General features: G+C 36.1%; 2 protein-coding genes across 2 annotated transcripts; one reads left to right on the plus strand and one right to left on the minus strand.

The window, feature by feature from the left end:
- The first annotated feature begins 14,261 nt into the window (after positions 1-14,261).
- LOC149399153 (calcium-transporting ATPase 2, plasma membrane-type-like) lies at positions 14,262-18,904 on the plus strand. The gene is made up of 7 exons (XM_089612333.1): positions 14,262-14,818; positions 14,909-14,963; positions 15,030-16,502; positions 16,589-17,208; positions 17,293-17,464; positions 17,923-18,221; positions 18,311-18,904. The coding sequence occupies exons 1-7, from the start codon at positions 14,642-14,644 to the stop codon at positions 18,548-18,550; spliced, it is 3,036 nt and encodes a 1,011-aa protein (XP_089468459.1). The 5' UTR covers positions 14,262-14,641; the 3' UTR covers positions 18,551-18,904.
- Positions 18,905-19,036: 132 nt separating this feature from the next.
- On the minus strand, positions 19,037-24,080 carry HEB1 (ARM repeat superfamily protein). Its single transcript, XM_089612332.1, has 5 exons — positions 22,874-24,080; positions 22,014-22,478; positions 20,866-21,930; positions 20,107-20,281; positions 19,037-20,011 (listed from the first exon to the last, which is right to left on the minus strand). The coding sequence occupies exons 1-5, from the start codon at positions 23,936-23,938 to the stop codon at positions 19,053-19,055; spliced, it is 3,729 nt and encodes a 1,242-aa protein (XP_089468458.1). The 5' UTR covers positions 23,939-24,080; the 3' UTR covers positions 19,037-19,052.
- Between the last annotated feature and the right edge of the window lie 2,544 nt (positions 24,081-26,624).

Here is a 26,624-nt window from a genome sequence, read left to right on the forward strand (position 1 = left end):
TCGTTGGCTGATGTGAGAGATCTTGACCGTTGATCTTTCTAAAGAGGATGCTTCGCTTTGTGGGACATGTTTACTCAAAACATTTCCTCTTCTCTCCGGGTTGTCGTTTTAATAAAAAAGTATATTTATTTCGAGTGTCCGTATACTTTTATACTTGCATAGCATGTTTCAATCAAAAAATTAATTTTTTAATACAAAAATTGGTTAAATAAATTTGTATGCAAACTTATTTATAAGCGTATAAAAAATCGATAGACCAAAAATAATCAAAATTACACGCTATGAAACGTTAGTAATGTACAATAAATAAATTATTATTCATAACATATATAATAAAGAGCCAAGCTCCTCCAATTTTCATAGTCACGTAACTTTGTTAGATGTCTATACACGGCTATTTCTTTTTTTTTTTTTTTGCCGCCTCTCTTTTCTACAGCCACATGCAAAATAAAGGCCTTTTGCACAAACGTTTGTTTTTGTGCTTTGAGCATGAAAGGTTAATTCTTCAAAAATAGAGTATTTTCCACACCACAAATCGCATGGTTCGAGTCAATATGGATGTCCTAACTCCTAACCGTCGTGCTGAAATGAAAACCTCAAACTGTTGAGTCGATACGTGGAAGACGTATTGTAGTTTCGTACAACCAAATTAACCAAATTTAATTTATTGTTATGTCGATCTAATAGAACTTAATTTATTGGGTATGGAAACACGAACTTCTTACCCACATGTTAGGCATTTAGTTAAGACCTTATTATTATGTTAAAAGGTTTATATATCTTGAATTCAAATGCTTAATCTTAGATACAAAGTTCACAGTGAACAAGCGTTTCATTGATATATTTGATACGAAAAAAATTGGAGCACCGTTTAATTTAGAGGAACCACATAACACATCTAAGTAAATACGAGTTGGAGCAACTTTATTTGTTTACGAATAGAATCATCTTCTTGACACAAATCAAGTACTAGTCCCTAGCATTACAACTTTAATTACTTCTAAGAGCCCAAAATTCATCCACATCGAGTTCAATAAACTCCATCTATTTCAACCTCCATCTGCTGAAAAGATAGAAGACATGTATCTTGCATTTTCCCATTTTTAACCAAAAAAATTAAATACGGTTATTTTTCTAAATCAGTTCACAGTGAAAATTAGCTTCAATTGTCAATTTAATTTACTATCGACTATTTTTTATTTATAAACTGAAACGCGCCTATTCAAAGTGCACACATTAATATATCATTCTAGAATGTTTATGGAAGAACATACTTCGTTATCGCGTCGTAATTAATGTTCTCATGATCTCGAATCACCAATATTATCTCAAAATCGATATTTTAAACTTTATTTTAAAGTTTAAACCTCTACAAAATCCTATTACATTATGCAATATGCATCACTAAACTTAGAAGTTTTATTCGTGCACCACACTTTGGGTCTTTTTCAATTTCCCCTTTTTAAATCTTATGAATTATTTATACAATAGCATAAGTTATATTAATTATATTAAATATATAGAGAAAATGGCAGAAAAATACATAATGTTTTCGACTGGATAAACTTAACTACTTATTCTTTTTTGAAAATGGCAGAAATTTCAAAATAGTCATCGTTATATAACTTTTAGTCAAATACCCATTTGCTGATGTGGCATAATTTTTTAGCATGTAAAAAAAATTCGATTTTGATCTTATCTAAAAAAACGCCCATTTTAATTTAGTAATTGTCATAAATTAAAAATAAAATTCCCAAAAAAATATGTAACTGACTCTCTACAAGAAATTTAAATTTCTGATTTTTTTTAAGTAAAAATGATGAAAAAAAAAGCATAGAAAACGAATTAACCACCAAAAAAACTAAAAAAAAATTGTAGTTGAAGACACAAGTGCATATTAACAATAAGTAACCATTATTAATGAAAATTTACAAATATTTACAGTAATGAACTATCTCAAATTCAGAAGTAAAAAATTCGGAAAACATGGAACACAACATTAATAAACATTAATTAACAAAAAATTATAGACGATTTTGGCGTGGTGCAACACGAATACATATGATTTGAAATCACTCGATTTCGAGTTTGTATAAAGAATATATGGATTTTTAAAATTTTGAATAAAAAAACAAAAATTGAGAGAGTGAAAGAGTGAGAAAGATGGATATGATGAGAATGAGAGATAAACAAAAAAATGGAACATGGTTAAACATAATAAAATAAAGAGAAAGAAAATGAGAGATTCTACCAATTAAAGATTAAATTTAGATTTTTCTATTTCAAAAATTAAAATATAATTAATTAAATATATAAGTGTGGTAAGGGCAACTCCAACCCTAACACTAAATTTGGTGTTGATTTTCCACTATTTTTGTGTGTTTTTAGCACCAAATTTTTTCTCAACCCCAACCATGACACCAAATTTTACACTAAACACACTATTTTCCATATATATATATTCTCCATAACTAGTCTTTATTAATAAATATCTTAATACATAATTACAATTCTTATTAACTTCTTAAAATTAATTCTTACATGTAATCCTAAGGTTTAAATTATATTTTAAGATTTTATGTGGATTTTACTTTTTATTTTTATTTATTTATTTGGTGCGTATAATTTTAATTTTGTAACTTAATGTTTGAATTTTTTAATTGAATTTTATTTCAATGTATTTTTTTAGTCAATTTGTAGTTTATGGAATTCATTAGAATTTAGCAGGATTACTTGACCATACATTCATATATATACGCATTAGGTAGGATTTTTAATGTATATATACTTGACTATTGTGGACTATTATATTAGGCCAACTCCAACCATAACACTATATTTGGTGTTAAATCAACACAACTTTTGTGTTGATTTAGCACCAAATTTTTTTCCAACTCCAACCACAACACCAAATTTCACACTAAAAATACTATTCACCATTATTATATTATTTTAACTATACATCTTTTTATTAACAAATATTTAAATAAATAATTATAGTGTCTAGGCTTTTAAATTATGTTTTTATGTATTTACTATATATTTTAAAATTATATTATTGTTTTTAGTTTATGTTGTGTGTTTAATTTGGACTTTGTAACCCATGTTTAAATTTTTAAGTTTTATTGAATTTTATTTTAATGTGTTTTTGTATTCAAATTATGAGTTTTGGTGTTCTATAAATATTAATAAGGGTAAATATAAGTATATATATATATGTAAAATTTTTGTTTAATGTGTAATTAAAATATTTAAAAAAAAAAAGGTTTGGCGTGATATACAGTGCCACGCTATATATGGCGTGACACTGTATATCACACTATATATAGCGTGTGTTTTACAGTGCGATTGGAGCAACAAAATGCACTAATTTGGTGATATAGTGTTGCGTTGGAGTTGGCCTTAATGACCCTAAATATATATAGGCCATGTTGACTATTACTCATGTTGTGTTATACGTAAAAGATTTTTTTTTGTTTGTTTGTTTTTTTTTTAAGTTATACCGTGTGATACAGTATCACACCAAATATAGTGGGATACTGTATCACACGGTATATTTAGCGTGTAAATTACCGTGTGATTGGAGAAACAAATCACACCATATTTGGTGATTTACAGTGCGGTTGCACATGGCCTAAGGGATGCAAAAGAAAGAAGAAGACCAAGGTATCCTTACCTCGGAGGAGATTGTTCTTCTTCTAACTAACAGTGATCCTTCTCTCTTGATCATCAGAGGAGAAGAACAGTACATGAAACCATGTGAAAGCATTTAAGTTTTCTTGGTTCAAATATTTTCTTGTGATTTTGTACCACATTTAAAAAAATAATTAGTTTAATATGAACATCATATATAAATTAATGAAATTAGTGGTTATGTATACATGTGTTTGTGTTTGTTCAATACTTTACTGTGTTTGAGTGTGTATATATTTTCGTGGGTTGAGAGAGAGGGAGAGTTTCCTTAATTTTTTAATTTTTTTTACAATAAGCTAATAAAAAAATTAAATGTCAAATTGTCTTGTTAAATTTGGACCGTTGATTTGAGGAATGAAAATTAAAATGAAACATTAAGTATTTTCGCCGATGAAAAAAAAAATAGATAGTTAGGCTTATCAAACCTAAGACCAACTCCACCCGATTACACAATTTTCTACTCTATTTTACAGTACTTGCATCAAACACTAAATCATCTCCAACCCAACTCTATTTTTTACACAAAATTGAAATATTAATTTTATATTCAACATTCTCTTATTTATTTCCATTCCCTTATATTTATTTCATATCTTCCAATTATACCACTTATTCATTATTTAATAATAAATATTACTCCATAAAATATTTCACCACTTCGTGCATTTTGAGAAGCTGAACAAACCAATGTTTTACAAAAGAGAGCCGAACAACAACAATCTCAAACACCACTTCCTAATTCTGATTCATATTCGCAATATTTCACTGGTCTTGAAGGATCCGATGCTAATCTTCCCGAGTATTAGTTTATGTATTGTAATTTTATTTTCAATTTTATTTTGTTGTATCGTGTTTTTATTTTTATTTTAATGTCTTTTTTTTTGCATTTCGATATCGTTGTAATGTTACTTCGTTTCTATATTAATATTAATGTCATTTTAGTTTTTCCCAAACTCTAAATGTCAATGTTGTATTTTAAAATAAATTTTATAAATCAATGCAAATATATAAATTATAAATTTTACAAGGGCTGATTTTTTTTTAGTGTAGTGAATAGTGTTGCGCTATTTTGGCGTGAGATATAAAGTATGGTTGGACTCCACCCTGACGCCATTCAGTGGGAATGACGTTCGAGTGGAGTTGGTCTAAAACATTAGATTTTTTAGTTTATCAAATATATTGATATGAGTCATTTTTTTTCTTTAATGGCGAGTCTGAGTTTTGAGAGCCCCTCTTTTTATCCAGGAGCGACATTAAAGCAAGCAAGAATGCTATGCTTTCATTTTTCTTTCTATATCCAGTCATGTGGCAGATCGGGGAAGATGAATGAATAGGGGTATTTTTGTCAATACACAATCCATTCTATTTTATTTTCTGAATGATTCAAAATATAAAACAAACAAATTAATAGTTTTTTCCATTACATTCTATTCTCATTCCCTTTCTCATTCCCATTCAATTTTTATTTTTCAACCAAACATACCCTAAGATCATCGATCTAATGTGTTGGGCCATAGCCATTAAAAAGAGATGGGCTCTATTGTATTGTTTACAATTTGGGTTTTTTTTTTTTTTTTTGGCTTGTTTGGACGTTGTGTTTCTACATGTTTAGCTTTTTATCGTGTAAATTGTACTTGGAAGTTTTTAAACTAATCACGAAAATAGTATGTTTAATTTTTTTTTTCTTCTTCTCGAAATTAGTGTTTTTTTTATATAATTTTGTTTATGTTTATATATATTTTAAAATTTATTTATCGTTTTGGGTTCTGTTAAACTTTGTTTATAAATTATAAATTTATTTATAAGAAAAATAATCTCAACTAATTTTTAATGTATTTCATTGAAGCCTTTGCTTGAATATGTATTCATTTCAATAGTTAAGAGTAAGACACAGTATTAAGGGGTATAAACATGTAAGTAATCTTGTAATTAATAAAATAATTAAAAGTCTAAATTGTACTAAGATGTACCCATCCAGATGTCTTTTTTAGAAAACAATGGACTTTTCCAGGTAGGTAGTCCAATCAGCAGCCAATGCCAATCGAATTATAAACTTCCAAAAAGGAAAAAAAAATATGAGTAATCCTTGAAAAATGTAAAGATTGGAGTTCTTTTGAACTTCAAAATCAAAACTTAAATACAGCCCCATACTGTTCATTATTGCATTTTCTGTATTCATACTTTGGTCTTTTAAATTTGTCCATTTTACGTGATTGCCCCAAAAATAAATTATACTACATATTTGCCTAGTATTTTTTTTTTCTCAAACTTGATATTTTAATATATTTGATGTAACTTATTTATTCAAACTAATTATTTTGAATAATTTGCAAGACAGTAACATATTAAAATAAACATAAGAATAAAATAAGGGTAATTTAGCAAAATAGCCAACTTAAACGTTGAGAATTGCTAAATAGCCAAGGTTTGATAAATAGTAGGTAAATAGCCATTTTTATATATTTACAAACGTAAATATCAAGTAAATAGCAACTGCCATATTAAGCCACGTCATCATATATGGCTATTTATTTAATATTTATCAAATCTTGACTATTTAGCAATATCAAACGTTTAAGTTGACTATTTTTCTAATTTGTTGATAAAATAATTGTAGGTGATAGTAAAATAAATATAAGGGCATGAGAATAATCGAATATTTTTCTAGAGTGCATTATTTTGGTGTTAGAAATACATTTTTAAGGATACATATAGAATATGATCTTAGATTACTTATACTTTATTTACGTGAATAAACATTTGTTGATTTTCGATAAATAAAAAAAAATATAATAAAATAAACTTTTGTTGATTGTTGTATTCGTTTGACTTTATTTAGTTTCTGGCATGTTTGAAACAAAACTTTTCATGTTATTCTAGACTGAAATGCACATGCAAACATGTCAAAGTTTCAAAGTAGTTGTCGTGAAGATGTTCTGACTTCTGAATTGAATTGATACTTCCTTGACCAAAAAAAAAATGTAAATGAGAGGTGCTATATTCGGCCCGAATATTATAGTTGTCTAATTCTTACGATCCATTTATAACAGCACCAGTGTTATCATTTTACATGTCAGCAATATTATTTTGTTTTATTTTGTACAAAAGTAATTTATCTCTCTTCATTTAATGTACCAGTTTTTTTTTTCTTTTTTTTCAACCAATATTCTTTATAATAGATTGATATAAATATAACTAAGCAGTACCCAGTTCCAACTACCGACAACTAACACCAAAATACAACAACAGTTTCGAAAAAAAAACGAAGCAGCCATCCTGGTGTTGCATAATTTTTTTATTTTTTTTTATTTTTTTTATCATCTATAGAATTCCAAGTAATGTTAAAAATTGTTTATCATTCCAACAAGTAGTAATGAAACGATTCCAACCAAAAAATAAAGAGGAAGAAGAGATTTCTGCGCAGTTGTTTGAAATGCCTTAACCGTGTTAGCTCTCTCCTCGGTTCTTCGATTTTAGCAGTAACTCAATTTCTTTCTCTAAAGATGGAAAAACGAAGTATGATGAACAAAGAGAACAAAAAATGTTTATTTTTCTCATTTCTTCTCTGTAGATACCTAAAAAAAATTATGAGTTGGACTTGGTGTTGTTTTCAAGTTTCAACAAAAAACGAGAAGGAAGACGACCAAAAAAAAATAAATTAAATTAGCATCTCTTAATGTCAGACTTTCGGTATTCTCATTAATCCAAAAAAGAATTCAACTGTCAACTTGTTATCATTTGACAACTCAAGTCGTTGAGTTAGCCCGAGAAAAAAACAGTAAGGATGGTTAGCATTTTTTAATGTAAATAGTGGTACCAATTTTGAATTTGTCAAGTGGTACGTTAAAAGTAATCATTACTTGATTTTTTTATTTATTAAAAATATTGCAACGTTAAATTTTTATAATGTGATCAGTAGTCAGCAGTCAGCACTGTGTATATATATAATTACAGTAATAAGATAACCAACATGGCCCTCACTTTGTAAATAACTAAATATATTATCTTTAATCCCTTATTAATTTCGTCATAATTTATTAGTATTCAAAAATATTTCAAGAATTTATTTAATTCCCACTTAAAGCATAATGTTTGCCACGTTAAGTATTTTTTTCCGTGTATCATAGAATTGTCAAGTATAAAATATTGAGATGGTGCCTCCAAAATAGATATCGTACGTTCAATTTTCACTCGCAGCAAAACTGTCTTAAATTAATATATATATATATATATATATATATATATATATATATATTGAGATGGGCTAACGACCAAGTGTGAAGAAGTTAGTTAGACATTTTTGCCGACTGCCATAGACTAAGAGTTCTTTGAATGCGTTGCACATCTGGAACGATCTCAATGAGAGACTTCAACAATCGAATTGACCTAGAATCTTCCAATTTTGTCGCGAACTGGCTAACCTCACTCAAGAGCATAAGTTGATTCCCTTCTACTTCACCAAACTGAAAAGTGTTTGAGAAAAAGAGAAAAATTTCAGACCTTCATGCAGTTGTGATTGCACGTGTGGAGGTCACAAGGCATTGGAAGATGTCGTGCAAGGTGAATATGTTATGGCATTCCTCATGGGGCTCAATGAGTCGTACAAACAAAGAAGAGGTTAAGTCTTGCTCATGGAACATTTATATGTTTATTGTTAAAAGACTCTTCAAATAGATATATTGATAAAAGTCAAAGACTTAGATTACAAGAATATTGTAAAGAAAATTCAAAAACTTGTATAGGAAAAAGATGAAAAGTGAACCATTGCTAATATAACAAAATAACATGTGAGCCACCTGCTTATGCAAGTAACTAGTCATTACCAGATTACCACACGAATCATGAGCGGAAACGCCAATCTTCGCCTATTGCAGATTGCGATTTTAGAGGTCTTTCCCGACTGAGATCCACACCCAAATAAAATCGTATGTTAGATATGAGATTCAGATCTTAATCAATATTTAAAACCATTTTGGTTAACGATCGGGGGTACAAAATTCATATACAATAAGTCTGAATTATTAAAACATAATCAAAAGAAAAAACAAAACATGAAAAAGAAAATAAAGATAAAAAAAAACACCTACCCATAAGTTGAGAGTCCTCCATTGGTCGAGATCACTGGAGTCTCTGTATCACAGGGAAGACGACCACACCAAAGATTGAAAACCTAAGTCTTGATTTTTTGGAAGAGAAAGCGCGGCTATAATTTTTGGGAGAATTAACCATGGACAGTGTAATAAAATAGCCAAAATAAAACTATGAAATTTGTTTTTAGCCTACGTTTCATAACTTTTAGGGAAATAGCCAACATGTTTATGTGGCAATAATTAAGGTATGATTTGCCCTTATTTATTAACAAATTCGTCATTTCACACTCGTACTTTTTTCCTACATTTTTTTTTACTTAAAAACTTAAAAAAACTCATATCTATCTCATATGAACTCGAAATTGAGTGATTCAAAATCCTACGAATTCGTGACGTCGAGATTCAAAAATAGATCCATTGTGTTTGATGAAAAATCATGTTTAATACCATAGATGTAAAAAAATTACGTTACTACCTTAAATATGGAAATAACTGAATTTTTTTGAAATTATCGATATAAATATAATTTTTCATCAAACACAATGGGTCTATTTTTGAAAATCTCGACGTCACGAATTTGTTGGATATGAAATCACTCAATTTCGACTTCGTATGAGAAAGATACGAATTTTTGAAGTTTTGATGCAAAAAAAATTACTTGAAAAAAATAAGAGAGAGAAAGTGACGAATTTGTTAATAAATAAGGGTAAATCATACCTTAATTATTGCCACATAAACCATTTGACTATATCCCTAAAAATTGTCAAACATAGACTGATTCAAAATAACATGTTTAAAGTGTCCTAGTAAGTTACAAATACCATTAACCATTATATATATATATATTGGCTTTGAAAATAAGTGTATTTGTCAAAATTTTAGTCTAATTTCTCGTGTTAGTTATCCAAAATTACATAATTTATCATCCATATTATGAATGGGAACTCATTTAATTAAAAAAAATTAAGTTAATATGATAGTATCTATTTTTATATATGGTGATGTAGTTAAATAGTCAATTTAAAGTTATGAATTTGCAAAATAGCCGAAGTTTGTATTAATTTAGTGAAATAACCAAAATGTAGTTTCAAATTTTTTTTTTACCACAAGAGTCATTTTTTTTAAAGTAATAAATTGTTTATAATAATCGTCAAAATTTTTAATTTTGATTGTGAAATTTTTTTTGAAAACGAGTTCAGATGACTATTTTGTGCAATTTCATGCTCATTTTGTAAATTAACAAACAAAAGTAAAACGAGTTTTGTTTATACCTATTTATGTTGTCCCTATATTAGTAAATTAAAACGTAAAAAAGTGAACTAAAGTAGTGATCAAACGATAATTTTTAGCATTAACAATGTTGATAACAAAAAAAAAAAGGCACAACAAACAAACAAAATATGAAAAATATTGAGCTAACATGAATGATATACTCCTAAATAAAACATGAGCATGGAAACGTACAAACGCAGATGTTAATAATTTATATTTTATTAAAAGAAAATATAAGTGATAGATTAATAAGAACCCATACAGACTAGTAGAATAGTTGAGTATTGAAGACTGTCCTTCCTTGGTAAGTCTTCTTATTAGTATGCTCAAGGAAATTACAAGATAATTGCAACCATTTGTCTATAGACTAAAATTATACACTTACTCTAAGAAATGATAATTCAATCAATTCCCCTTTATAATGATTTAGCACTACATATGAAATTAGTACAGCTGAGCAGTGTGGTAAATATACTTGTAGTAGTCTTAAAAAAAAATATTTAAACCTTGGATGACAATAACATTTAGGTAATAACTTTTTTTTTTTTTTTTTGAATAAACGGATTTTCCATTAAAATTGGGTAAAAAACCCATCAATACAGGAGAAAAACACCTTAATACAAGGAACACCAAGACCTAAGTCGAAGTGAATCTAACACTAAGATCCGGTAAAAGTACGTTATGTGCAAACTTCCGACAACGAGAAGAATTACAAGCACCAATAGAGCACACAATAGGCTCGTTCAAAAACCCAAAGATTGGCGGTGGAAAAATCCAACCAACCTCGGTCCGATGACCACGAAGAAGATGACTCTTCCACCTGCATAGATCAAAACCTAACAGGAAATCCACTACGGATAAGGAGACTACGGCTAATCCGGCTCCTAAACAAGTCAAAAAAACCAAAGCACAACAACAAAGATAACGATTCACTACAGAACCAGCAAGAGCTAAAACCAAGAAATCAAAACACAAAACTAAATTAAAATTGTCTTCCAAGAAAAAGCTCTCAAACCCCACAAGGACCGCGACGAGGCCGGCGCCGAACTGAGCCATGGACCCCCGGTGGACCGCGACTGCCTTCGCCGGTGAAGCACGGAGAAGAACTACTGCACGAACCACCGGCGGCAGCGCTGCACCAGCCCCGGTCGGAGAAGAAGGCAGAGCCGACCGGACCGCGACGAGGCCGGCGCCGAACTGAGCCATGGACCCCCGGTGGATCGCGACTGCCTTCGCCGGTGAAGCACGGAGAAGAACTGCTGCAAGAACCACCGGCGGCAGCGCTGCACCAGCCCCGGTCGGAGAAGAAGGCAGAGCCGACCACATGCGAGGTCGCAAACTCAGATCTGAGATTTCAGATCTGAAAAAGCCACTCGGTCACCGCCGTGCGAGGTCAAGGGAAGAGCGATGTCGGAGAAGCCACCACACGCGAGGAAGCGCGACCTTCGCCTCCCCCCGGGTCGGAGTCGTGCAGCCGACGTCCGGTTCCCAGGGGGCGGCGGCAAGAAGCAGCTAGGGTTTTAAACTTTGCAGAGAGAAATTGCGCACACCAGAGAAAAGAAAATAGAAAAATGAAAGTACTATACATTTAGGTAATAACTTTTAACAAACGGATATTTCAACATTCAGGTATCTGCATATACATAAAAATGTAATATAATTAAACTTTCAAATTATTGAAAGTAGATAAACACATAAATAAATTTTGAATCTAATTTTATGCAAGAACACGCGTACTTGATGAAATTTCTGAGCGAGAATAGTGGACATAAATGGAACTTGCTTAAAAGTTACGGAAGAATTCATTTATTGGAAAGAAAGGTATCCCATTTGAAGAACAACGTGATATTTAGAAAGACAGACATAGAATATATACCTACTCACGTGGACGTTGGTCCAATGATGTCTAGGAATATAATTGTAGAACTTTGATTCTAAACTCTATATGTCTTTTTTAGGTAGAATCTTTTATTCAATTCCAACTTACTTCCATTGACACAACAAAAAGTAGTAGTTAATGACACGGAATTATCATATAATTCAAATTTTAGTGGCAAATGACTAATGTGATGACAAACCTTTAAGTTTGCTTAGCACGATAAGAAAAACAAAATGACATAATGACGTGGATTAATCGAGACGTTTATAATGCAATGTCGTGCATGCAGTGTAGCTAATTTTAAAAGCGTAACGTAGATATTTATTATAAATTAATAAAGATGCTTTTTTTTAAATAAAGTTTTGCGTTCTCATCCATACAAAATTACAAACTTTGTCCCTACCTAGACTTTAGTCAACTTCAACCTTCTCGTACGCGTTTGTGCCGCGTAAAACGCTTTCCTATATTAATATTTTTTTTTTCGCGCACACACATATTATATATATATATATATATATATATATATATATATATATATATAAAATAGAGCAATGCGATTATCTAGCTATTTTTAAGTTTCGTCATTGCAAAATAATCCAATTTTTTAAAGTTGAGACAAAATAACCCAAATTTTTAAAAACTCCAAAAATACTTTTCTACTACTACTACACTATCAATCTATTCTTCTTCTTCTTCTTCGTGGATCTCGATCTCTTCAGACTCTCGTCCGCGATCCGATCGGTGGTGCTACAATCACATATTCTCCGACGCGGCAGGCTATCGATTCCGGCGACGACGAACAATCTCTACTGGTGTGATGTTATTCTCCTTCTCAATCTCCGAGCTTCAACCTCTCGGCGGTGAGAACGACAACAGCGACGCCGGCGGGGAAGCCTATGAAATTTCGGGGCCGAAAACGAAACTCAGCGTCGATCCGAGGGTTCAGGACCAAAATTCTCTCTGATTGCCTATGAACGTAGGGAATCGACGAAGAGGAGGAAGAGCCTCTGCGTTGGATAGGAGGAAGAAGACGACGATATCACAGTCGGCAGGGAGAAGCTTCTCGGCAATTTGAAGTCGCCGCGACGAAGATGAAGGAAGTGATTTTCAGAGACGACGTCACCGAGAAGACGTAGGACGACTCGGAATACGACGGTGCGACGCATTTGACAAATGCTTTGACGGCGAAGGACGGAAATCAAAGCGAGACCGTGGAATCTGAGGACGAGAAGAGCAGCTTGCAAGTCTTTGATTGACGATCGGAAGGTGGCTTCGTCGTCGATCGTCATTATCACCACCGTCACTGTTTTTCGCTTCTTCTTTTTTTCTTCTTCTGGTTCAAAAAAGAGTGGTTAAAGAAGTGAGAAAACATGATTAAATATTTTGACACTTCGTTGCCTTTTCGTTGCAGATGACTAGACTTCAAACATTTTATTGCCTGTTTAGATTATAGATTAAATATTTTGAAGGCACGATTAAAATTTGTGAAATCATATACCTTAACTGAAATTATGTAACTTGTTTGTGTGTGTTACATAGATTGTATATTACATTCATGCTTAATAAATAAAAATTGTATATTACATAGATCTAATTATGAATTTTATGATATCACGTGGTAAAATAATTGCGAAAGGACATTAATAACTCCATTAAAAGTTACTAAAAAATGGATATGTATAAAACGAGTGAATTAAATATACGTACAATTTTGCCAACAATGGTCGTTAAAGCATTAAACTTGCCTTATTCAATTCACTACATTACATTTTTTTTTCTTTTTTTAGGAGAAAGACATGAACTTCACTCAACTTGCAATATTTATATTTATCTGTTTTTTTTTATGAACATGATTAAATTACCTAGGGTTATATATACTTATAATTAGCTATAAAGGGTTAATCCATCCTCGCCTCCACCTAGCTTCATGGATGCTTATATGAATATTTATGTAGCATTAATCTCTGAATATAAACTTGTTTATGATGGATCAAACAGCTGAAATTTATTTAACACGCATGTTCTCATAAGAAAAAGGATAATAGTTGGAAGTGTAGTCACATAAAGTTGTTGAATTCGTGACTGTCAATCGCTAGTTTTTATTATTATTATTATTTAAATCAATAGTTCAAAATGAATTACGCCGGTTCAACATTTTGTTAACATAAACAAAACAAAACAAAACATGTGTGATTAAAAAGAAACATATTCCCTGAAAAAAAAAAAAAATACTGAAACGAAGAGTTAAATGAAGAGTCGTGGGTCCAAATCGTCCAATATAATAGGAACAAAATAAGAAACCAAAGCTGACCGTTACCACGTATATATATAATAATACATTGAAAACCGGATCATCGATTGCTACTCGTTCCTCTCTTATTCTTCTTCCTCCGATCAATCCGAATCTGAAAAAAAAAATCTTTCTTAAACGGAAACAGCCATTGTTGATCAATTTCGCTTTGGCGTTAAGCTTCGCGGTCAACAGTGTCAGAAAACGAAACTTTACAGAAATGGCTCGGAAACTTCCTTGCGTACCTGATCAACTTACCGAATAAATTCCACGGCATTTCCATTTTCTTTTAAAATTCCCGAGAAAGAAACGACAAGAGAGAGAAACAAACTCCCTTTTTTCAAACCTTATAAGAAGATAACATAAATAAACAATACTCGGTAATCGAAGCAATAGATCGGATAACATAGTGGCGAAATGGAGAGCTTTCTAAAGGACGATTTCGGGGCGGTGAAGGCGAAGCACTCTTCGTCGGAGGCGTTGCAGAGATGGAGAGAGGTGTGCGGAGTTGTGAAGAATCCCAAGCGGAGGTTTCGTTTCACTGCCAATCTCTCCAAGCGATTCGAAGCCGAATCTATGCGCAAAACCAACCAGGTCTCGCAATATACCTATACATATACAATCAACCTTCATTACTGTTCTCCTTGAAGATTCATGATCATATCATTCTGTTTCATACTTCAGGAGAAATTACGGATCGCTGTTCTGGTTTCAAAAGCCGCGTTTACATTCATCAAAGGTAATATATCTTGAGCGCCATATATATATGAAATATTATGTTTGTTGATTGGTTGTAATATCGCAGGAGTTCAACCTAGCGACTACACGGTGCCGGAGGAAGTCGAATCGGCCGGGTTTCAGATATGCGGCGACGAATTGGGATCGATCGTGGAAGGCCACGACCTGAAGAAGCTCAAGTTTCACGGCGGAGTGGACGGAATCGCCGCGAAGCTCTCGACCTCGACCTCCGACGGGATCGGCTGCGACGCCGAGGCTCTGGGCCGGAGATCCGCCGTGTACGGCCTGAACAAGTTCACGGAGAGCCAGAGCCGAGGGTTCTGGCTGTTCGTGTGGGAAGCACTCCAGGACATGACTCTGATGATCCTCGGAGTCTGCGCTCTGGTCTCTCTCGTCGTCGGAATAGCGACCGAGGGCTGGCCTAAAGGCTCGCACGACGGCCTCGGAATCGCCGCCAGTATTCTTCTCGTCGTGTTCGTCACGGCCACGAGCGATTACCGTCAGTCTCTGCAGTTCAAGGACCTGGACAAAGAGAAGAAGAAGATCTCCGTACACGTGACCAGAAACGGGTTCAGACAGAAGATCTCGATCTACGACCTCCTTCCGGGCGATCTGGTCCACCTCTCGATCGGCGACCAGGTTCCGGCGGACGGACTGTTCGTCTCGGGATTCTCCGTCCTCATCGACGAGTCGAGCCTCACCGGGGAGAGCGAGCCGGTGATGGCCTCCTCCGAGAGCCCCTTCCTCCTCTCCGGCACCAAAGTCCAGGACGGCTCTTGCAAGATGATGATCACCACCGTCGGGATGAGAACTCAGTGGGGAAAATTAATGGCGACTCTCAGCGAAGGCGGCGACGACGAGACACCACTCCAAGTGAAGCTCAACGGAGTCGCGACCATCATCGGTAAGATCGGACTGTTCTTCGCGGTGGTGACTTTCGCCGTGCTTGTCCGGGGACTGGTCGGTCGGAAGATCGCTGAGGGAAGCTACTGGAGCTGGAACGGCGACGAGGCCTTGGAGCTTCTTGAATTCTTCGCGATTGCGGTGACCATCGTGGTGGTGGCGGTCCCGGAGGGGCTTCCTCTGGCGGTGACTCTCAGCCTGGCTTTCGCGATGAAGAAGATGATGAACGACAGAGCTCTCGTGAGACACCTCGCGGCCTGCGAGACCATGGGATCGGCAACCACGATCTGCAGCGACAAGACCGGGACTCTCACCACCAACCACATGACCGTCGTGAAATCCTGCGTCGGAATGAAAGTCAGGGACGTCGGCTCCGTCTCCGACTCGCTCCCCGGCGCGGACCTCCTCGTCCAGTCGATATTCGCCAACACCGGCGGGGAAGTTGTGATCGGGCAAGACGGGAACCGAGAGATTCTCGGCTCCCCGACTGAGACCGCCCTCCTCGAGTTCGCTCTCTCCTCTCTCGCCGGAGACTTCCAAGCCGAGCGGCGATCCACCAAGATCGTGAAAGTCGAGCCCTTCAACTCCACCAAGAAGCGCATGAGCGTGGTCGTCGAGCTCCCCGGCGACAATGCAGGTATACAATAAATAAACCAGCGATTAAAATTAACTAAAAAACATATAAAGTGGGTAATTTACGAAGAATCATTATTGTGAAAACAGGCCTGCGAGCCCACACAAAGGGCGCGTCGGAGATAGTCCTGGCACACTGCGACAAGGTCATCGATCCCGAGGGCAAAATCGTCCCGCTGGACGAAGACTCCATCCGTTTCCTGAGCTCAACAATCGACACCTTCGCCGGCGAGGCTCTCCGGACTCTGTGCCTGGCGTACATGGAGTTACCGTCGGGATTCTCGGGGCGAGACAACATTCCGAGCTCGGGGTACACGCTGATCGGGATCGTGGGGATCAAGGACCCGGTGCGGCCGGGGGTGAAGGAGTCGGTGGCGGTGTGCCGGGCGGCGGGGATCATGGTGAGGATGGTCACCGGAGACAACATAAACACGGCCAAAGCCATCGCGAGGGAGTGCGGGATCTTGACGGACGACGGGATCGCCATCGAGGGGCCCGTCTTCAGGGAGAAGAAGATCGAGGAGCTCATGGAGCTCGTGCCCAAGATTCAGGTCATGGCTCGCTCGTCCCCGCTGGACAAGCACTTGCTCGTCAAGCATTTGAGGACCACCTTCGATGAGGTCGTCGCCGTCACTGGGGACGGGACCAACGACGCCCCGGCTCTCCACGAGGCCGATATTGGACTCGCCATGGGAATCGCCGGAACTGAGGTGTGTTTGGTTTTTCTTCTTTCTTTCTAGTTTGTATAGAATTGTGTGTGGATATTTACGGAGTTTATTGTGAAAATATCTCAGGTCGCTAAAGAGAGCGCGGACGTGATTATTCTGGACGATAACTTCACTACGATCGCCACCGTCGCAAAATGGGGGCGTTCGGTTTACATAAACATTCAAAAGTTCGTTCAGTTTCAGCTGACCGTTAATGTGGTTGCATTGATTGTGAACTTCTCTTCAGCTTGTTTGACAGGTAAATTTCTCAACATTGTCTCAATCTAATCTGTAAAAGGTTTTTGTTTTCATTTTAACTTTTTTAGCTCAAATAGTCTCTAAGCCTATGTTATGATGTAATTACTACTTTTGTTCTTAAAACTATTTGTGTGAACAAAATAGTCAACGCATAAACATTTAAAAGCATATTCATAAACTTAAATAACTTCTTTATGATTTGAAATAGTAGTATTTAAACAAAATCCAATTTCAAAAATTTAAGTTTGAAAAATATAAGTCTGAAGGGATAAATTATATTACAAAATCTAATATGAAAAAGAAAATACGTAAAGTACTGTAATTCAGGAAGAAAAAGAATTTAGTTCAATGACCCAAATAACATTAGCACGTTAATTAATCTAATATTCGCGCCATAAAAACCTTTAAAAAATACTTTCTAAAATATAACATGTTGTATGATACTCAACTGGGGTCCAGGTAGCGCTCCGCTCACGGCGGTTCAACTCCTGTGGGTGAACATGATAATGGACACGCTGGGAGCTCTGGCTCTTGCCACGGAGCCTCCCACGGACGATCTGATGAAGCGCAAGCCCGTCGGAAGGAAAGGAAACTTCATCACCAACGTCATGTGGAGGAACATCTTCGGCCAATCTCTTTACCAGTTCACCGTCATTTGGATTCTTCAGTCCAAAGGAAAGGACATATTCGCCCTATCCGGCCCAGCCTCCGATCTCATCCTCAACACACTCATCTTCAACTCCTTCGTCTTTTGCCAGGTTCCACTTTTTTTCTTACCACTTTATGTATCTATGTCTTATCTTTTGTTAAGTACTTGGATGATTGTATAACTGTATTTTTGTGGCAGGTGTTTAACGAGATAAGCTCGCGAGAAATGGAAGAGATAAACGTGTTCAGGGGCATTTTGGACAACTACGTGTTCGTGGTAGTTCTCACAGCCACCGCCGTGTTCCAGGTCATAATCATCGAGTTCCTCGGCACGTTCGCGAACACGACTCCGCTGACATCAGCGCAGTGGTTTTTCAGCGTCTTTGTCGGCTTTTTGGGGATGCCTGTGGCCGCCGCTTTGAAGATGATTCCTGTTTGAAACCTCTCCAGATTTTAAATAATTTCTTTAGCTCGCAATTATTTTTCTTCGTGTTAATTAAATATTCAGTATAGTATTTAAATTAGAGATTACCAGAGTCCTCAAAATTCTTCCTCCCGAGAAACCGTGGAAGACACTTGTTCATCCGAAGAATAGGAGCCCATTTAGATAGTTATGCTAACTTTTGCAGCCATTTTTTCAAAAGCATGTCTGTCAAGTTCTATTTTCATGCTTCCACTCTAGTATCTTTATTTTGTTTATTACTTCTCTTTTTCCCTGTTATTATTCATACACATGATTGAAATGTAAAAACGTTCTCTCATATTTTGTTAACTTGGATGATGACTTCTTGTATGACCTTCTATAATTATCCCAATACTATGGTCTTTATCATGGCAAGGTTTTATAAAAAAAAACATCACGTTGAAGAAATTCTGGGATTTCAACATCATTCACGTACATGTACAAAATATAATACGAAAATGTAAATATATTCATACATTCAATCCTCCTGCTCGTCAAAAAGATTACCGGTTTGATAAAGATGATGCGTCCAAATCGGTTCGAGCAAAACCCTAACACTCTCAAGCTTTTCTCGTTCATCGTCGTCCTCTTCTTCTTCCACGAGCCCTACTATCTTGGGGTACAAGTCCTTCAGAGAAGCCATCATCGCAACACCCCATTCTCTCTTGCCGGGTCCGAACATCTTCGTGCACACGAAATGCACGAGTCCCAATGCCACCACGTAATCCCTCCGCTCCAGCCCGACCCCAGACCCGACCAAGAAAACTTCTCCGAAAGCGTCGACCAAGACGGGGCTTCGCTTTGCCAACGCGAGACTCATCTCCGCGATCTTCCTAGAGACCGGGCACTCCTCCGGGACGACGTGATCGTCGTCCTCGTCCTCGTTCTCGGATCCGGTCTTTGCGATCTTGGGTATCTCGGTCTTCGCCAGAACCGAAATCCACGACGGAAAATGGCCGGCGAAGATTGTATCGAGCGAGGTCATCCTGTGAGCGGTGTTGATGGCGTGCAGAGATCCGAGAGCCAAGACAAGATCGGGCAGCCACGGCTTGGCTGCCCCGGCGATCCGGGCGGCGTGACCGGAGCCCATATACAGTTCGACAGCCGTGATTCCGTCGAGCATGTCGTTGGCTAGAATGAATATTTGCTCCGGAGGAGGCAGCGATGAATCCTGTGTCGCATTTTTCAGAGCCAGAGATAGTAGTTTCGCTGCGTAGGTGAGCGAGCTTTTCAGGCACAGAATCGAATCCTTTCCGTCCTCGTCTTCGAAATGAGCACGTTCTCCTTGTTGGTCCCTTAAGGAAGCTCCGAGGTGTCGCATATAGTCCGAGGCGAATTTTAAGCACCGCTCGTGGTTATGGAAGGGAAAGCCCATTGAGGCTGAATCCGTCATGAATTGGAGAACTGTTGTAAGCATTTTCACCTTATTTGCAAACCCTGCTCAAGTGCATTTACAAGTATTATTTACACAGTAACAATATAAAGAAGTAACTTTTGTTTCATTTTTTCTCAATGATCCATGGTTTGCTTACCGGCATGACTTTGTCCGGAGGAACCTCCTTCGTTTTCTTTTGGCCTTTGTTTTTTACGGTTGCTCTTTCCCCGCTTAGGCTTTGAAGGTGATTTCTCGGATTCAGATTTCCCTGCTCCGAAAAGCTTGTTCGTACAATCGAGTACATGAAGCAACGTCTGTTCCAAAACTGTCCGCTGAAAAGAGAACAATATTGGAATTAGTCATCTCACACTTGATGAATCATAAAAGAGCGAAAATTCAAGCGGGTTGAAAAGGTCTGTTGTTCAAGGGACTTGATTAACAAGTAATAGCTAACATCAACGACTAAAAAGGCTGTCGGCGGACATTGTAATCCACTGATCAAGAACAAATTGTACGATTTGCCAACACAATTGTTCTACTTAAACTTTCAGGTGCCATGATTAAAAAGACTATGATAAATAAAAGGTTATCTCTTCCAGCAAAAAAAAATAACATTTAATCTCTGGCACTACACAAAAAAGGTCGAGTAATATTGTCTATGACTACTTATCATAACAGGAGAGAGAACAGCTACCAAACGTCAAACAGAACAGAGAAGTTGATTAATTTAAATGAGGACAGTTGTTTCGAATAATAACAAAACAAGGACACTCACTATATCATATACGTGAAGCAGAATATCCCTAATCATTACAAAGGCTCTCGTTATGACCTTTTTCCCAAGATTAAGACCACAGCCTATCATGACATTAAACTCTAAAAAAAAAAAAAAAAAAAAAAAAAGGATTCAGCTTACCTTCTGATTTTTTTCTGAGGAATCGGAGTTACTGTTCTTTCTGCCAAAACTGTTCTTTGTTTTAACAGTAATATTTTCAAGAGTCATGTGCAAAGAGAGAGCTGTATATGCCAAAAGGGGAGACACGTCCATATATTCACAACTCACACACTGCGAAATGCTGATCTCAGATATAATTTTCAAAGCTAAAAACAGCGATTCTAGATATTCAGATTCCAATACGGCTTTTCTGGTATCCTCAGATTGAAGCAAGTCCTTGATCTGCCAGGCTATCCCTACAGAAACCGAATAGTCTTCCTCAAAATCGGAAGGCTTTTTTCCGCCAACGTGTTTCCATTTAGCCGACATCTTACTAGAACTGCTCTTGTTTCTCTTCGTAGATGTAACACTCAGTTTCGGAACTTCAGTGCCGTACTTCAGATGACAATGATAAGCCGTTTTCTGCATAAGTGACTCGAGGACTTCGACTATACAATCGAGCCTTCCACAAGACGACAACAAACTGTGGGCCGATCTCACTTCGGCTTGCCTTTCGACGTCTCCAGATAAACCAACGCACTTTGTAATTAAAGCCATGCATCCATCAAGAAGCACATCAACCTCGTCGACCGATATTGCCGATGCGATTTTGAATATGGAAGACTGAGCAAGCCTACTACCAGTTGCTCGATTAAAAAGGCGCTTCAACTTTTCACCGACAAAGAGTTCCTTCAACGAACTTTCGTATTTTGACTCATCGGAGAGGGTACTGCAAATGTTTGAAGCGGCGAGAAGTAAGCCTTCAATGTAATCAATCTGAAGCTTCTCGGCTGATAAGAGTAAGCCGACGAGCCCCTTGACAAGTTCCAAGAGGGACTTTAGTGATGCACCTTCTAACGCTGCTAGCTTGCAAAATCTTGCTCCAGCTATTGGGGACCTTTTTATTAGTGCAAAACAGCGTTTACAAGCCTCCTCAGTGGATGCCATGGAGGGAAAATATGAGGGCATCAGAAGTTTTGTAATTTTCTGAGCAACATCGGTTTGATTTGCAGCAAGAATCTCTAATAAGACATCCAGAGCGACAACCTGTGTAGCAAGTACGATATAACCAATCAACAAATAATCATAAAAAAAAATCATTTCTCATAGTGAGCATAATTTTGGCATACCTTGTTAAACTGAAAGTTCTGGATATTCTTGATGACAAGGAGAAGATCTAACATAGCTCGTCGTATTGAAAGAGCCTTGTCAAGTATCAAGTGCTTCAATCTCGGTAGAAGAACTTTAAGAATTTCATGAGATTGTGGGTTGCCGAGTAAGTATATAACACCATTCAAAGTGGAGAGCCTGACTTCATTGGATACATCATGAGACATGTCGTCGAAGATTTTCATTAAAATCTTTGGAATGGTCGGTGATGGGATTATTTCCCAGAATAAGTTCAGGACGCGACAACAACCTTCCACTGCAACAACTCTCGTGTCTGGGTGGTCATCAACAAGTAATTTCTCCACCAAATAAAACTGTGTACCTAGCAATGTATCTTTTTCCTCCTTGGTGGAATCGGGATCTTCGAGAGGAAACAAGTCCAAAAGTAAATGTAGCGAGTTTTTACGAACACTTGAATTTGCAACCTGCACACAAATGCACACACTCGAAATGAGTTTGTGATCGAGATTTTCATCTTTTCCACTGCCAGATACTATCCAGTTCAGAAAAAGTATGAGAGATCGCTAAAATTCACCGCGCACATCTATCATGTAAGAACAACCCCACAAACGGAAGTTCATGCAGCTGAATTACAGGTCTTTCGGTGGTCACTAAAAATATGGCCGGGTCAAGCTTGACCAAATTTAAACTAAAGCTTAAACTTTGCGTATGATGATTCAAATTTGATATTTGCCACATCTCCTTAGTGCACATAATCAGGGCATATTTACTAACAGAAAAGAAAAGAAAAGTAGAAACTATTAAACCCATACAAGCAGTAGTGAAGAACTACAATTCAAATACATGAAACACTAAGTACCTGAAGAGACCTAAAGATCAGCGGCTCTGCGAGCCTAAAAAGGAGCTTCTCAACGCCACTGGTGGTCCGCTGGTCAACAAAAGCACCTATAACCCTTCTGATGGAAGCGGAAAGAGTCTCAGTCTTGGCGTGTATAGCACCTTCAATCATCCCCTGGAGAAACCGACTCTCGATCTCATCCCTCGAGCTTTCATCCGCAACTTTCCAGGCCCTGAACAGCACGTCCCCGTAAGCCTCGAGCGCGGATTTCCCGGCCAATGGGATCTGCGACCGGATCATCGCCAGAAGCTCCTTGAGGAGCTGACCGCTCAGCCCGAACGCGAACGCCACAAACCGCCGGCCCTCCTCCACCTTCATGTACATCGGAGCCACCACACATCGGATTATCAGAAGCTTTAGATCCTCAATGCTCTCGTCCTCGAAATCGAACAGAGCAAAGGCCTCTCTGAGGGCGTAGACCCTATGAATGTCTATCTTCTTCGCCATGGTCAGCGACCTGGAGAGTAAAACCGGGAGTGACTGGGAGATCAATGACTCTCTTCCCGCCCAATCCTTCTTCCACCAATCCTCGCACATGCTCACAATTTCCGCCGAAAGATCCGAGTCTGAATCAAAGGTGATTAAATTATCGTGCAGTGACTGAGCTCCGGGAAGCAGGTCCTCCACCGAGAGCACACTCTCAGGGTGCGAGACGCACATCCGAGTGACGTAAGCGAAGACATGAAGCTTCTGCACTGTCCTCTGCTTATTTTTATTAACATCCCCGAACTGTTCCGGATCCGGAGTCTTGGAAAGCCGGGAAGATTTACGGCTGCGTTTCGCCGGCGGCGTGACCGAAGAATCGGCGGCGTTAGGGTTAGGGTTTTCGCCTACGAAGGACTGGACGGAGCGAGAAATTGAGCGGCCAAGGGAGTGGGGAAGAGAAGAGCAGAGATCGGAAGAGGCTTCGAGGCCGTGAATTAGGGATTTGAGAGTCGACTTCGACGATTTAAGAGCAAACTTCGAAGCCGTCGTGAGAAAATCGTCCGCGGAGGACTGCAGGCTCGAGCGGAGCTGCTTCTCCATCGTCGTTGCTTTATCCTTTCCTTTTCTTCTCTGATTACGGATTTCTTCTCCAATTTCTATGGCTTCATGAAAGCTTTGAGCGATGCGAAAATGGCGTCCAGAGAGAGAGGAAGATAGAGAAATGGGAGGGAAATAGAAGAGCTGTTTTTTAAATCGACAAAAACGACTCATATAATTTTTTGGTTTTATGTGTCCGATCTTCAACTGCAACGCAAGTCGTTTTGGAGTTAAAATGTTTTTTAAATTTTGGCGCCATAATTACTTTTTTTTTCTTTCGATTTGGTTTATTGTCGTTTTTGTTGCACAAGAAAACCACATGTCGTGCTGTTCGCAATGAGCAAACACTACAGGACCTTTTTAAACTCTAATCCAATTATATAAAAGCAGCCGTAAATTACTTTAATTTCAAGAATATCAATTTTAAAGTTGTACATTTAGTGTTTTATTCTAATCATAAATTAGACATTTTCATGTGATATAAACTTAGAATCCAATGTCATGCATTTGCTTTCTTCAATCATTTTGTTTTGTATTTCCTTTTCGCCTCATAATTCTTCGTTTTCGTCATGTTGTGGAGTTTGGTCGAGTTCGTTGAAAAACAATCAAGATATAAATATCCAAATATTAAATAAAAGAAATAATTATCTTTAATTAAAATTATAGTTTAATTAGTCCAATATTTAAAAAAAAAAAATAGTCATGTCTACGTCTCTATAATGTAGAGCATGCGTATTGCTTGAATTTGAACTATAATCTTAATTTTTAGGAATTTCGACTAAAATTTCAACGTAATAGGTTTTAATCTATATACCTAATTTTTCCTAAACAAAATTGGTATTTTCCAATTTCTTTAAATTTCCATGTTAGTTCATATTTTTTAAAACCGTTAATCTTGTCATTTTCCTTTTATTTACAAGCAGCGTCATAAAACTTAAGTAATTAAAGAAGTTTGAAAATTTGTATATGATATTGCTTTTTTTAAATTAACTATACGAATAGCCAGTTTAAATTATTTTTTTCCTGGAAAATAGTATTTATCAAGTGGTAAATAATTTACGGTTTTTCAAAATTTTGTTTATTATGTTGAAACAACCACTATTTTATTAATATTACATTTAAAAATATTATTCTTTGTAATTTTCTTTGGGATAGTCTTGTCTTTGTTGCCATGAAACATAGATCTCATTATATAAAAAGGTAAAAAAGATCAAAATATATTCTTTTTAGATGAATAGATTCCGTCCAAAAGCTTCATCCAACTTGGCAATAATGTCAACACTTATAAGATCACAACTTTCTAAAAGCTTGCTTAATTCTAACTGCATCAATTTTATTTTATAGTAATCACATGCATTTTTTCCCACCTGATTTCCTCTTTATAATTGAAACACTCTTGCATGCGTTGTTCTATCAAAACTCGAACATGATAATACATTATGAGATGTTACAAATTTACTGCATTTTAAAAAAAGAAAGAACAATTGCATATCAAAACTTATAAATGATCACACATAACGTGACGACTAAACAAACAACGACAATAATTGATGGAGATTTATCATACAACTATACACATAAATATTATAAAATTTCACAGCAGCGCAAAATTAATTTATTTGTTCCATACCACTCTTGAAGATAAATGAATAGATGTGGTGGTGCATATAATTTTTTTCCTCGTATATCATGATGAATACTATTATTAATGAAAAATGGTAGACCATTTAAAATCATCTGAAAAAATGTACTATGTAGTAGTTAATTATTTATTTTACCTTAGTTGCAGAAGTAGAACATATGATTGTACCTTTACCTTACCGCTGTGTCCCTATAAATTAATTAATAAAAATAATAAGTATTTCCATTGGATTTTCAGAGGCACGCATATGTAATGTGTACTATTTTTCACATCAGCAATCTGATTCTAAAAAATAATGCAAGATAAAAGTAGAAATCTAAAGATTTCATGAACGAACTATGTGAATGATCATAAATGCAATTTGACCATAGCTATAAGCAAGCCAAGTTTGGTTTGTACTTTGTTGAGTGATAGAAGTTCAAGTTTCAGTTAAATTTGGATAATTTTGAGTGATCTGAAGCTAAGAATTGTTGTCAGTTGCATGTAAAGATAAAGAAAACCAATTAAAAGTTCAATTAACTAAAATTTACAGGAAAAAAATTAAAATAAAATAGATTTACGTTTCTGAACACCGAAAAAACAGTTAAAATGGTTAATTCCGCAAAGGTTGATTAAAGTTGCACTTTTAATTGCATGACAATAAAATTTACATAGAAAACAAATCTTGAATGAATTCAATGGACATCGGTAAATTGGAAGCTAGAAAATTTGTATTCAACAAATGAATCAAATCAGAAGAGCAACAAAGCTCATTACAATTCTTACAATAAATTCTTTTAAAAATAGTAGTGTACAGCTTGAAAACATGTCAAAACGAGTTCGATTTTCTCTTCATCTTAAATGGCTAAAATTCAATAAAATAATCGTGATTTCTGAATTGGCCGATGAATTTTTCAGCAGCAATTCCGATCAATACAGCCGGACTAAAAAATATTCCAGACATCAGTATCCATATATATATATATATATATATATATATATATATATATATATATATATATATTGATCTTGTGTTATTGAAGTGTTCATTAACTTTTTTTTAATAAA

Source organism: Urtica dioica, chromosome 4, assembly GCF_054948205.1.
Source record: "Urtica dioica subsp. dioica isolate 48M chromosome 4, U.dioica_male_clone48M_v1_H2, whole genome shotgun sequence".
Taxonomy (NCBI): domain Eukaryota; kingdom Viridiplantae; phylum Streptophyta; class Magnoliopsida; order Rosales; family Urticaceae; genus Urtica; species Urtica dioica.